This window comes from Micromesistius poutassou (genome assembly GCF_964030765.1).
Source record: "Micromesistius poutassou genome assembly, chromosome: 16".
Lineage (NCBI taxonomy): Eukaryota > Metazoa > Chordata > Actinopteri > Gadiformes > Gadidae > Micromesistius > Micromesistius poutassou.
The window spans coordinates 9,798,544-9,812,232 of NC_140286.1; the positions used below are offsets into that span (position 1 = coordinate 9,798,544).

The 13,689-nt window shown below is 47.9% G+C and overlaps 1 protein-coding gene across 1 annotated transcript in view; it reads left to right on the forward strand.

Annotated features, from left to right (window-relative positions):
* The first annotated feature begins 897 nt into the window (after positions 1–897).
* The window catches only part of LOC311361386 (PH domain leucine-rich repeat protein phosphatase 1-like), a 53,736-nt gene continuing 40,944 nt past the window's right edge, over positions 898–13,689 (forward strand). The window contains 2 exon segments of the mRNA XM_084481551.1: positions 898–1,881; positions 1,884–2,802. Coding sequence (XP_084337677.1) covers positions 1,165–1,881; positions 1,884–2,802 — 1,636 coding nt within the window. The 5' untranslated portion in view covers positions 898–1,164.

Here is a 13,689-nt window from a genome sequence, read left to right on the forward strand (position 1 = left end):
TCATAAGATATACCCACCTGGATATGCATGATGTACCTATTTGGATACAATGCATGCACCCTTTTGATAATCCAAGGACAACTGATGAATGGAATATGACATTTAAAAGTGCAATTACAATGCATTGGGACACGGCAGGGACTACTGCTCGTATTGTAATGTAAGCATTCTAGAAGTCCACTAGAGGGCGGAAAATACTATAGAATGAAGACGCACCATTCAGACCTGATTGCCATAGCCTATGAAATGGCGTCTTGCTCATATTGCGATGAACTCGTCCTTCTGAACGACTTGTTTTATTTAACAAACCAACTTGTGCCGGAATTTCGGCGAATAAGTGTTAAATTGTGAATAAAAAACATGGTATGAAATGTGCATAAAACGTTCAAATTTAAAATAAAGCATTTAAACTCTATAGATAACGTCAATGTAAAACTAAAATCATCTGTTGGTCCACAAGTTCACACATGTGGAACAATTTACGGTTCGAATATAAGTTCGTTTTTCCTTTGCAAAGGATGTAGTAACAGCCAATATGATTTTTTTTTTTTTTTTTAGGAAAGCAGCGATATACACCAGAGGGTGGGGATGTAGAACTGAACAATGTTTAAATAAACGTTTCATTTTATATAGTGGTTTTTATTTCAAACACCGCCCATCGTCTCTTTGAACGATGTAATTGATGACGGGAAATGTATTTTTTAGGAGGATGTTCATGATGTAGTGGATCCAATTCGTTGCTTGGTAAGAATACATTTCCCACAATCCAGTGCGATATTTTTAGCGCGCCCATCTTGTACCTCCTCATGAATATATATTAGTAAGTATTTGCGTAAGAGGTCGGCCGACGTTCATTTCATATTCCACCATAGTATTTCGGTCTAAATGAGACGCACAGTCACGTCTCCGCCCTAATCTGGCCCGACGCTTCCACACGGCTTCCCAGTGAATTAAATCGGTAAAATGTTTCCTGGACCTGCGAAGAAGCCTCCACCGAGAAGTCGAAGGCAAAAAGTGAATGACTAGAAGGATAAGTCGACAGCCAGCCAGTTGGTGGACATTTACCGCGGTGGGAACAATTTGGGATTTCAAATGTAACGCTAAAGGTCGTATGTTTCACCAAGTGCGCACCGTTATTTAGTGGACTACTTTTCATTCGCAGAGATGGAAAGTGCGCAGGCTGTCACGGAGGACGGCGTGTCAGATGGAAACGCGACCAAGTTAAAGAAACCCAGCGGACCGCCTGTCGCCCAGGGGACTCAGGCGGCGGGTGATGGCGGTGGACGTTCGGCAGCCTCCCGCGTCGACTCAAAGAACGGGAACAGTCTCGTCCATACCATATCGACGTCGGTATCTAATGTTTCAAATAAAAGTATTGGCACCGCCACTAATGGCCGGGCTTCGTCAGGCGCCTCCAACTCACTCTTGTTAAGACGGCGGCGGCTAAAGCGGAATCTCTCCGCCGCAGCTGCAACCACTGCCGCCTCAGCTGTCACTGCCGCCTGCGGCGCCAAGATGAACTCGGCTCTCTCCTCTGCGTCTCTGCATACCCGGAGTCTGGATAGAAAGACCCTGTTGAAGCACCGGCAAAACATGCAGCTTCAACCGTCGGACAGGGAATGGGTGCGAGCGGATCTTCACCGGGGCTCGGTACACGTCCACGACAGACTCAATTCCTCGTATCCGAGGCCGGTTCTTTGCACGATGGAAACCACGGCCGGCGAGATGGCGCTCGGTTTGAGTAAACTCTGCAGTAAGTCTGGGTCCGTTTTGCGCATATTTTGTAAAGATCGACCCAAAACCGACCAAAATGGAAACTGCAATGTGATCCACGAAATTCTTGAAAATCAGGTCAATGCAAATGGGGATGAAATCACGCAGTTTGCACGAGTTCCTTGAAATCGACCGAATTTCGAGACGGCCCTTCCAGCCAGCCGAGTGACAGGTTGAGGCTGTTGCTCATGGAGAATGCGGATCAGAGGCAACAACAGCAACAAGAATTTGTTTCCAAACTTTTCACCCCGGACTCCGAGTCACAAGACAACACGATGTGCTCGTTGTCTGACGATTTAAATTCAAATTCCAACGTGGAGGACACCCCCAACGACGAGGACTCCGAGCAGCGCAACGGGATTGACAGCTACGGGTTGAATTCAGGCTCCGACGTGGAGAGCAGCGCCTTTGACGATCTCAGCTCCGGGGCACGACTCAGTGAACACAGGGACTCCCTGAGCGACGACATGATCCTGGGCACAGATGCGTCCATACTGAGCCCCGTGTTCGACACGGAGGGCCACGACACGTACGGCAGTTCCTCGGATGAGCTGGAGCTCGATTGTCACACGTCCAGCATAGACCCCGCTGTCACCCAGCATCACTCCAATGGCATCGGAGCGGACCCAGCCACATACACGCACTGTAACCCCGGTCATTTAAACGGCGTCGCAAGGCCAGACAACGTGCACAAAGCCGGTCGCATGGGCAGCCTGCCGCCCAGCACGAGCGCTTGCTCGCTGTCAAGAGTGTGTTCCACAGGTACAACACCTGACGGGCAAGACGCCGACCATTTCCAGGGTTTTTTGAAACCAGTATCCTCATCCGAGCACACCGGCAACGGGAGCGATTCTTGCCCCACGATATATGTCCAGTTGCACGGAGAGGCAGTGCGTAGGCTCGGTCCAGATGAAAGGCCTCTCCAGATACAGACTGACTTCCTCTTTAAACTTGGATTTAAGGACCCGTGGCGAGTTCAGGAGGAGGGCATGAACACCGAAATTGGATCCCTGTTACGATTTTATGCAGGTAAATAATTTCATTATTATTTGAAGGATACTTTCAGATGGTGTTAATTTGTCTTCTGGGCTCCAACATGTCCTGCAAGGTCGTGTTTTTTTGTTGTTGCGAAAACCATACAATTGCTCAATTTCTTCTGTAGGTCACTAGGTATGTGGTTTTTAATGCTCCCAACAGATTTGTAGCGGATACAGAATTATATTTTTGAAGGTGAGGGAGGCGTGTGTGTGTGTGTGTGTGTGTGTGTGTGTGTGTGTGTGTGTGTGTGTGTGTGTGTGTGTGTGTGTGTGTGTGTGTGTGTGTGTGTGTGTGTGTGTGTGTGTGTGTGTGTGTGTGTGTGTGTCTCAATTTTACAGTATCGTTTTTTTTTATCTAGTAGAGAAGCACCAGCAGGCATTTATAGTAAGAGTGGTTAACGTGTTGGTATTCTTCTAGACGTCGTTGTTGCTTCCGAATCTTGTCCAGTACAGTTGCACCAAAGATGAATGAGAACGCACACTGACTGTAGACTTTGTGTGAAAGTATGAAGAGGTCCCTTCTCTCTCTTTTTCTCTCTCTATCTCTCTCCTAAGCCTGTTTCACTGTGGGAATTCGATCAACTCCCGATTCGGGTGTGTGTGTGTGTGTGTGTGTGTGTGTGTGTGTGTGTGTGTGTGTGTGTGTGTGTGTGTGTGTGTGTGTGTGTGTGTGTGTGTGTGTGTGTGTGTGTGTGTGTGTGTGTGTGTGTGTGTGTGTGTGTTCCGGTTGTAGCCTTGCTCTCATGGACACGCATGGGTTCGCCTCAAAGCAATTGCCTCAACTTATGGCTCCCAGACATTGGGCCCTGTTCTGCCTTTTTGGCCCCCATTGTCATTCTAATGAAAAGGCCCTGAATGCCTGTGTGGGAGGAAGAGGAGGAGTGTGGAGTTGGGGGTGAGGGTCCCCCCCCCCTCCCCAAGCGCTTAGCCTCCGTGAAGTTTGGTCATTGAGATGCCTCGCATATCCTGTTCATCTTGGCACCCAGCACAACTAACTGTCACACAAACTAACTGCCTGCCAGGCTGGGTAAGCAGCGCCCCCCCCCCTCCCCCCCCGGAGCCCTAGAAGCTCTTTCATTAATCACACCACCACTGCTACCGCTTCTTCAACTGCTTCCACCACTACTGATGCCGCTGCTGCTGATGATGATGATGCTGAGGATCAGGTTGCTACTGATGCTGATGATGCTGAGGATGATGATGACAATGATGTAGCCAGAGTGTGCGATGGTGGAATTTAGCTTTGTGTGGGGGGGGTAAGTTCTCTATCAAATTGAAAATTGCTTGGAATGTGTGGGTACCAATGCCTGACATGGATGGGGCCTCTTTTTGTCATAGTCATCACTTAAAAAAAAGATGTGGTCCCAGAGAGTTTTCTTTTCTCTAGAGGTTGGGCAGAGCGGCGTGAAGGTGAAAACTCTCCGTTCTTGCAGCCCCATTTTCAGCTTTCACCGAAACTCACTGACCACTAAAATAACTTTTTTTCACCACCCTTCCTGTTTTTTCGTTTCATATGGTGACTAAGCACACAGAGAGCGGCGGTTAGGCAGATGGGCGAGCGGCCGTGCGTTCATGAGAATGCCCATGCATGCTCGACAACGGATGTGGTGGCCTTATCTCGTGTCTGCCCGAGCAGTCAGCTGAGATGGTAGAGATCCAACGTGTGGCTGAGAGCGGCGGTCGCGGTGATGCCCCTTGGCACTCCTGTGACACTCCAGCTCCCATGTGAGGCGGCTTAGTTCTCTCTCTCCCTCTCTCCCTCCCTCTCCTGCCTGTTGGAGTTCCCTACAGACTGCCCTCGAGCCTGTAGCCTGTAGCATCCCATCACTATTCACAGCACCACCCCGCTTTCGTTCCCACTGACTCTCTGTATGTTCTCTCCTTCCAGGCACCTTGATAGGGGGGACACTGACAGATGGCCGTTCGCCATGAGGTTATTGGAATCAGAGAATACCACCGATGTGGACAATCCCATACAAATGAGCCTGAGAGCTGATATCAATCGTTGTTAACCTGATGTTGTACAGAAGCGATTTTATTGTTATATATTTTAGCATGACCCCACAGTTATCTGTCCAGATGACCCCGGAGACATGCGCTATTGACCCTATCAGAGCAATGAGTAATATACTCTATTCTGGCCTCACTGGCTGTTTGCATGAGGTGGGCACAAAACAATGCATTACTCAATTCACCTTCCACGCAAACATGGTTTCGGCTCACCTTTTGATTCGAGTTTGAACGTAGTTTGTTTGCTCATGTTAATCCACTTGCACTCTTTTTAGACAAATTGGGTGGAGTAGAACATCCTTTTCTTGTTTGAGCATTTATTAACACAATTATTGTTGTAATTATCTTGCGTAATAATCATCATACTAACATGGTATGTGCAACACACCTTCCATTAATCCTAATCTCAGACCCAGCAGTCCTCCTATGTTGCAGCAGAACTTCTGGAGGTAAACGGCACAAATCCTGGGCCGTAAACCAGGACTGCAAGAGGCGGAGTGACGCCTTGTTATCTGTTTCGTTACAGAGATATTGTACCCAAGAAAATGCATTTGCGTGTGAATGAAGCATTCAGAAGGGGATTTTAAGTGTATTTCGACAGTGGCCAGTCTATAGGTGTTGTTGTAAGACCTCTCCAGACCTCTGCCTCGAGCGACATGGTGTAAGAAAGTGAAATGCCCCATTCACCCAGATTTGAGTTTATCTGCCATCAGAATCAGAATGTTATATTTTTGAGACTAGATAAATACATGCTTCATGGTACACATAATATGAGTAGAACAATCGTACATAGTACTCAATGGAACCAAATATTCCATATTCTTCTCTATAATAATAATAATTCTGCATGTTATCAATGCCAATGCTACAGTTTTACTACTAAGCATCAGTGGTATGAGTACATCAGCGCTAAAGTGTTTGCATAAACACTCATAAGTACATGCTGGAAGGCAGAAATAGCACCGTTGACCTTGTGTCTTCAGAAAGTCACACACATGCACATGCACAGGGGAACGGACGCCAAGAATGCACACTGGCTCTTCCAGAATGTCAAGCACGTCTTCTGGTTAGGAAGTGAATGTGGTGGGGCATCGCAGCATGCAATGCGATACCACTCTGTGGTCTGTTGCGCTGAACTTTGAATACTTGGTGCAACAATTAGTGTGTCTCCCTGACCACAGTGTTGACCTGATGTTTTTGCAGGCCCTACTTTCATCATATCTGATCATGGATCAAAAACATGTTTACTATAACTAGCACAGGTTTACTATCCCTGAATGAAGTATTTCTATTGAACTGCTATGAACCACACCAAATAGTAGTAATGATATCTTTCTCCAAAAAGCTCTCTCCAATGTTTCAGCCTTGATATTGTAATACTTAAGGCCCTGTGGCTGTAGTTAAATTAGACATTGTCAATACAATGCCATCTCAAACAGGGAAATGTTGCTATGAAAATATGCCCCATCCCTACCTGCTGCTCCTCCGAAAGTCCGAGGAGGAGCCAGAGAGAGAGAGAGGGGCGGGCGATCCCAAACTGGCTGCCAGTAAGCCTGCTGCTGAGGTTGGCTGAAAGAAGGTCCAGTATCACCCTGCTCCCCCTTCTCTCAGTGGGTTGGTGTGGAGCGAGCATGTTTCCGTTGTGACTGGTCAGTAAAGTCCCATCAAACAGAAAAAAATACAATAAGCCCAGTACAGATTGTGTGTTTGCACTTTGTGCGCCTCTCTCCACTGGATTAAGGGTGCTGAGTGGATGAAGGCTGGCGCGGCCTGAAGTTGCTGATTTGCCCGAGGTGTCTCTTGCCAAATCCTCCCGGACATTGCAAGAGGCCTGTTTGACTTTGATGGGGTCAGGTCGTGCTTTGAGTTTACACAGCAGACTTCAGCGGCCAGTGAGAGAACTCAGCCAGCTCCATTGGGTTTCACTGGCTTTGCAGACACACACACGAGCACACACGGTGCTGTGTGTACAGCAGGCTGGAGATCAAAGGGCTTGGTTCTTTTCTATGGCAGGTTGAAGACTAATCTGGCCAGAGCTGCCCACACAGCAGCCACACACTAGGGTCAGCCCAGCCTACAAACACCCATGCCTGACCCGAATTCTGTTGGATAGTTGGGTGAAAACAAAAGGCTTTGTGTTGCTATGGGCTACCTTGTGGGGTTATAGTGGTGTCTTGAATGGGGATGGATGATATCACTAAATCCACACATGAGCTAACGCTATCAATGCTTATAGTCTATATCCATTCCCCCATTCTGAAGAGTCCCACTGTCGTCATGACATGGTAATACATAGTGTTCTGAGGCAAGGATAAAAAATGAATAAATCTCAGCACAACGACAATATGACTAGCCTGTAGGCCTATTACGTGTCGCTCCAGTGGTCTAATTACGTAAAACGGTGCAGGATAGAAATGTAGGGGGAGGGTTCCATGCTTAGGATTTGGTTGGGATCGTGTGAAAGTGTCAAAACATCCCACTGTGTTTGAGTCCATTTAGTCCTATGTAGTGGAACCGTGATATTATTGGTTGAGCCTCCCGGCAGGGGGGTTGGCATCAGGGCAGGGGGTGGGAGGGGTCTGTCAGTGTGTGTGTGTGTGTGTATGTTTGTGTGTGTGTGTGTGTGTGTGTGGGTGTGTTTGTGGGCACAGGCTTTCCCTCATCACTGGATGGAGAACTGCTAAATCGTTTGGTTACCTCACCACATAGTCAGTGCCTTATTGGTTTTTAGTAGCACTGCTCGATTTTCAGAATATCGTTTATTGGATTTGTCTTGATTTCACAAACCATATTCATACGATGACGGATTCAAAGACCTCACCAAAGCTCTCTGACATCCTTTTATCCTGCTCTGCATCAGAGGTTATGACTTGTTTTCCTCCAAAGTCGTCGGACCAGAAATGAATTTGCGGCCAGTCGTTGCATAACTGTGCTACCTGTTCCTCGATGGGTAGTAGGCGACATTCTTGGTGGTTGGCATACATCGGAGAGGGGCTTAGGGGGAACAATCACTCTGAAACAGCACGGAGGGGGGGAGGGAGGGAGGGAGGGTGAGAGGGAGGGAGGGAGGGAGGAAGTGCATTCCCGCCGACCGTATCTGTCTCTCCTCTCTCCTTACCTCGGTGAGTTACTGAGGAGGCGGGAGCCAGTGACGTGATGACTTAAAGGACTCTGCGGGGATTTAAGGGCTTAATGAAGCACACGGCTTTCCAAGGCACCGCTCTGTGGTCGGCCATTATGCAGCTCTCGCCGTCGTCTTGTCTGCGTCACCACTTTCACTATACACTAACTATAAGTGTGTATAGGGTATAACAGCACACATACTATACACTTTTATATAGAGTGTATAAAGTTTCCGAAGAAGAGCACCATTTGGTTTTGTCACTTTAAGCAGATTTCAATATCTCACCTCTTCTGGGAACATTAGTATAATGAATGACTCATGTTCAAAATGACAATGACTTGGACTCCTTTAATTGACCCAACACAATTCTGCAATATTTAAATTTGTGTCATTCATTCAGCTGCCAGGGTCCACACCTGTGGAAATGCTGAGTCGTGTTGAATGCTAACACAAACTTTAGCGCAGCAGTGTGCTGCTCAGGGCTGCAGCATCACTCTACATAGTCCCCAGCTGACGGCTAATAGTCCCCACTAAGCGACCCACTGTTGACTCATTATGTAATTGTGTAATCAGATTTCACACATTTCAAACCTCACATCCAATATGTGTGAGTAAGGGAGAGAGAGAGATAGAGAAAGAGAGAGTTAAAACGTGTGTCATCGCTGTGTAGTTCTGTCATACTAGTTAATGTACTATGTGTATATTTGTGTGTGTGTGTGTGTGTGTCTGGCTTGTATAAAAGACTTCATCTGCACCTGGTGACGCGTTGTTTTATTGGGCTGAGGGAGGGCCAATCACATGACAAATCACAGGGCAGACCCAAGTGGTCTCGCTTCAGGACCAGGGCCATCAATACACATAGCCCTGATGATTTATTTTGGAGTCAAGCCTGTGTGTGTTCGAGGATGTGCACGTCTTCCTCTCTGTCTCTGTAGCGACAGCAGGGAGGAGGGTCGTGTCAGCTTCAGTCTGCTCTCTGTATCGTATGGAGACACCCCTCTAAGCTGACATCTCTCTATCCCTGACTGTCTTCTTTCTTCTCTCTCTCTCTCTCTCCCTCCCTCTCTCTCTCTCTCTCTCTCTCTCTCTCTCTCTCTCTCTCTCTCTCTCTCTCTCTCTCTCTCTCTCTCTCTCTCTCTCTCTCTCTCTCTCTCTCTCTCTCTCTCTCTCTCTCTCTCCCCCCCATCCCTGCTCATACCCTGCCCCACACCATCTGACAGCTCACATTTATTTTCCCATATCTCTTTATCTCTCCCCAGCCTTCTCATTTTCTCTGCGCTCCTCTCCCTGGATTACCGTTCATCCACACCATTGGCAAGGAAACACGCGCGCACAAACATACACACACACATGCATGCACACACACACACACACACACACACACACACAGGCACACACACTCAGATGACTGTATGTGCCAGTCATCTGTTTTATTCTCCTGTCCAATCACAGAGCCCTTCAATTCTGGAGTGTCTTGGGCCACTTTCTGTGTCTGTGAGAGTTTCCAGAAAAAGAAATGACAATGTCAGAAAAACTACAAGGTTATATATAGGAATGTAGTAGTTGTATTCTGATGCATAGACAAATATAGATGGACAGATAGATTAGATAGATAGATGTCTATATATAAATATTTACATAGATAGTAAATGTTATGAGTAAATAAGATTGCAAAGTGGGAGTGAATGGTGCCAAATGCTTTGCGGCTGAATGGAGGCTAAAGAATGTCATGCTGATCTGTCATTCTTGCGGGCCTGTCCACTCATTCTTAGAGGAGAGGGGGGAGGTTGGCAGGGGGAGGGGGGAGCTTTAATTCCTCCCTTTTCTCAGCCGTCTATCAAGCTGCCCTTGCCCTGTGCCCGGAAGGGCTTGTGGGCTGTGTGTGTGTGTGTGTGTGTGTGTGTGTGTGTGTGTGTGTGTGTGTGTGTGTGTGTGTGTGTGTGTGTGTGTGTGTGTGTGTGTGTGTGTGTGTGTGTGTGTGTGTGTGTGTGAGATTGTGCTTGGTTTGTGCGTGCGGACGAGGTTTGCAAGAAAGAAAAGCAGTCCAAGGTCCACCCCCTGCCTTCACCACATGCAGGGTGAGGGCTGTGTGAGGCGGGGGGCGCAGGGGGGGCAGGGATTAGAACTAGGCCAGCGAAGGGGGGGGTCACTATCCCCAGCTTTGATCAGCGGCTGCACAGCCTAACACCGGGCAACATCTGCAACTTTGAGCATTAAAAGCAGACCCCGGCGGTCTGACGAGGAGGACATGCCGAGGCTGGTTTCCTGCTGCAGAGCGCCACCGCACTCTCAAGCCCCTTATTCTACGGTGGGGGCAGAGCCTTGAATGTCACCTCTTGCATGCAGGCACCTCCATTGATGATTCGCTCTGAGGTCGCTGGCTGTGTCACGCTTTCATTCCTTTTTTTAATTTTTTTCATTCCTTTTTTTTTTCCTAATTTCTCGGGAATAGAAACAGAGAAAAACAATTGAGAAAAACAACGGGAGCCCCGATGGAAACACAAAGCCCCAGACAGACATGGGTGTGTTTCCGAATGCGATAACTTTCGGACGGAAGGCAAAACATGTCGGAACTGTGACCCGAGCATTTCTTTGTGTAATCGAGACCCATCCTGATAAGGTGGTGATGGGAGGAGCTTGGTTCATTTCATGGACTCTGCTCTGACATGGCAGATATCAGGTGACCTACTTTAGTCTCTTCCAAAATAAAGCGAATGCAAGGAAGTGGACTGCTTAGTGGTCAATAGGCTTTTCTTTTTACTAGAAGGCTTTGAAAACGGGTCCTATAAATGGGTGACCCTTAATATAGATTTGGGATTTATTAATTTGTTTGTACCACTGGTATTCGTACATACAAACAGGAGTAAACAATTCCTTGAATGCAAATGGTTTTGTGCAGCTTGTTGTAGGTAAAAGCTTCAGGAGCCGGTAACAGGTTAGAGAACTGCGACCAGACCTCCGTTATATTGGCTCTAGCCTTAGGATGTCCTCCCCACACATACAAAGGCAGGTTACAAAGGCAGGCGGGGGATCCTCCCAATTAAAATGCTGGAATGAAAGATGGAACAAAACAATTTCTAAAAATGTTATTAAATCTCCATCTATACGCTACCTAATTCCCGTGCACCATTATTAACCAACACGGCCTGCTGCCACTTTGTCTTCGTCACTGTTCTTGTTGTTGACCCCAATAGTCCTACCAAGCTCATTTCTCTTCTCCCCCCCCCCCCCCAAGTCCTCCTCCTCCTCCTCTCTGGCATAAAGGCTCCCCCTCTTCAGTCCCCCACCCCCACCCCACCCAGTCTCTCTGTGCCACTGTGTTGGTTCACATGGCCTCCGCATGTGACACCGTGCTGAGCCAAAACACCCCGGATGCCCACTGCAACCCAACCACACACACACACACACACACACACACACACAGACACACGCGCGCGTGCACACACACACACACACACACACACACACACACACACACACACACACACACACAGGCACACACACACGCACACGCGCGCACGTACACACGTCACACGCACACAAACACACGTGAACACACACTGTTCCAGTCCTCGTTAAATTTTGAACAAAACAAGAAAGGGAAGGGTGAAGAGAGAGAGGGAGGGTAAAAAAATGGGGTGAGAGAGAGAAGAAAGGGAGAAGGCTCTGGAGAATGTGACACAGCATCGCAATCGCACTCACGCATTCATTCGTTAATTTGTTCGTTCATTCATTCATTCCGACACTCACTCTTACTCCAGTGCCTGAGGCCGGCTCTTTAACCCCCCCGTCACCCCCTGCATCCTCTGATTATCCCTCTCTCTGTAGACCTGTGTGACAGTGAGGTCTGTGTGTGTGTGTGTGTGTGTGTGTGTGTGTGTGTGTGTGTGTGTGTGTGTGTGTGTGTGTGTGTGTGTGTGTGTGTGTGTGTGTGTGTGTGTGTGTGTGTGTGTGTGTGTGTTAAGAAGGGGACTGTAGCCCGTGTTGCTAGCTGACACAAGGAAGCATTTCTGGGGTCTGGTACCTCCAGGGACTGGGGTAGTAGAGACATAGCCGGCTGAATGTCATTATGCGTCACGGGTAACTTCCTCTGAAACCAGCCGCAATTGCTTCTGCCACTTACCGCATACTTTGAACCCAATCCCCTAGAATTCTATAGAGCTCAGTGTGGTGGTGAGAATCTGTAGTTCAAACCACGAATAGAAACTCTGACCCAGTTCCTAATTGTCGTCATCTTTCCCATTTCGACCAATGTGGTGCGTCATATCTGTAGGTTGTTGGACCATGTGATCTGACCGGGATATTTTCTGTTATTTAAGGCAAAAGGGAAAACTCTATTTCCCCAGTCTATTTACATTCTCCATTCTCCACTAGGGTATAAACAGAAGCTTCCAGACATACCCATGACCACTCTGACCCCACCTTTGACCTTTTAGATAGGCAATCTTTATTGTAGATATAACTGTCTGTAACGGTTACATGAGTGCATGTGCAACCTGCACAGCCCAATATTATGTTACTAAATGACAAGATTATATAAAGATTATATAAAGTATACTCCATATTGTTTGACTTAATGTTAGCCATGAACTTCCCACTTCCTTGGAGGGATAGCAGATGGTGATGCGGAGATGTCTTACCAAGCAGGTATACAGACGTCCATTGTTCTCCTTTCTTGGCTCCAGTGGTGAGATAAGATCAGACCACTGGATCACTTACTGTAATGCAGCCCTTGCTCCAGGAAGAGGCAGAGCTGCATCGCCACCACCGGCATTGTGGTCCCATCGCTATCACACACCTCACAACGCCAAACTGTAAAACAAGTATTGATGCATTCGAACCTGTCTCTGAGACAGAGATCTGCGATGGCCGTTACGCAGTTAAAGAATCTGACTGTCTACAGTATGTGTGTGTGTGTGATTGTGTGCGTATCCACGTGTGTGCCACTAATGCAAAAAGTCACGCACTAATCACACGTCCATGAGAAAAGCTTTTGAGACGCTCTCTAATAACCGGACTAGACTAAATGCTTGACGCAGACAATGGGTACTGCAAGCGGCAAGTGTTCTCGTGTCAAGCAAGTCTCGTGGAGAAGAGCGCTGCCATTGTGAGAGACAAGGAGGCACAAAGTACGTCGACTGGCAAGCTCTCAATGGAAATGTACCAGCTTCCTCTCTCTTGTCAGTGGCTGCTATTACTAATGCATCGCTACAAATGAAGCGGGGAACCCTCGACTTGCAGGAGTCTCCGAGAGGTCATTTTTCAGCGTCATGCAATGGTGTAGAGAAAAGCAAAAGCACGCATGCACGCACGCACACATGCACGCACACACACACACACACACACACACACACACACACACACACACACACACACACACACACACACACACACACACACACACACACACACAGGAATACACACTCGTGGTGTGTGTAACTAGTGATGGGTGGGCCGGGGCCGCGTGAGAGCGCGTCAAACTGCCTCTCTGTCCCAATTAGTGGTGTCGCCTCTCCTGTTTAGCCTCCATTTCAGGGAAAGGTGTTGTCAGACACTGCTGCTCCTCCTCTGCTGCAGTGCCCCCCCGTCTCCCTCACACACACACACACACACACACACACACCCTTCCCTTCAGCGTCTCAGATTTCCCCCACCCCCCAGGGTGCTTCCCCTGAAAAAACAAGCACAGGTAAACATGACACTCCTGTTTATTTTCGTGGATGTGAGTTGGGTTGGGGGTGGGGG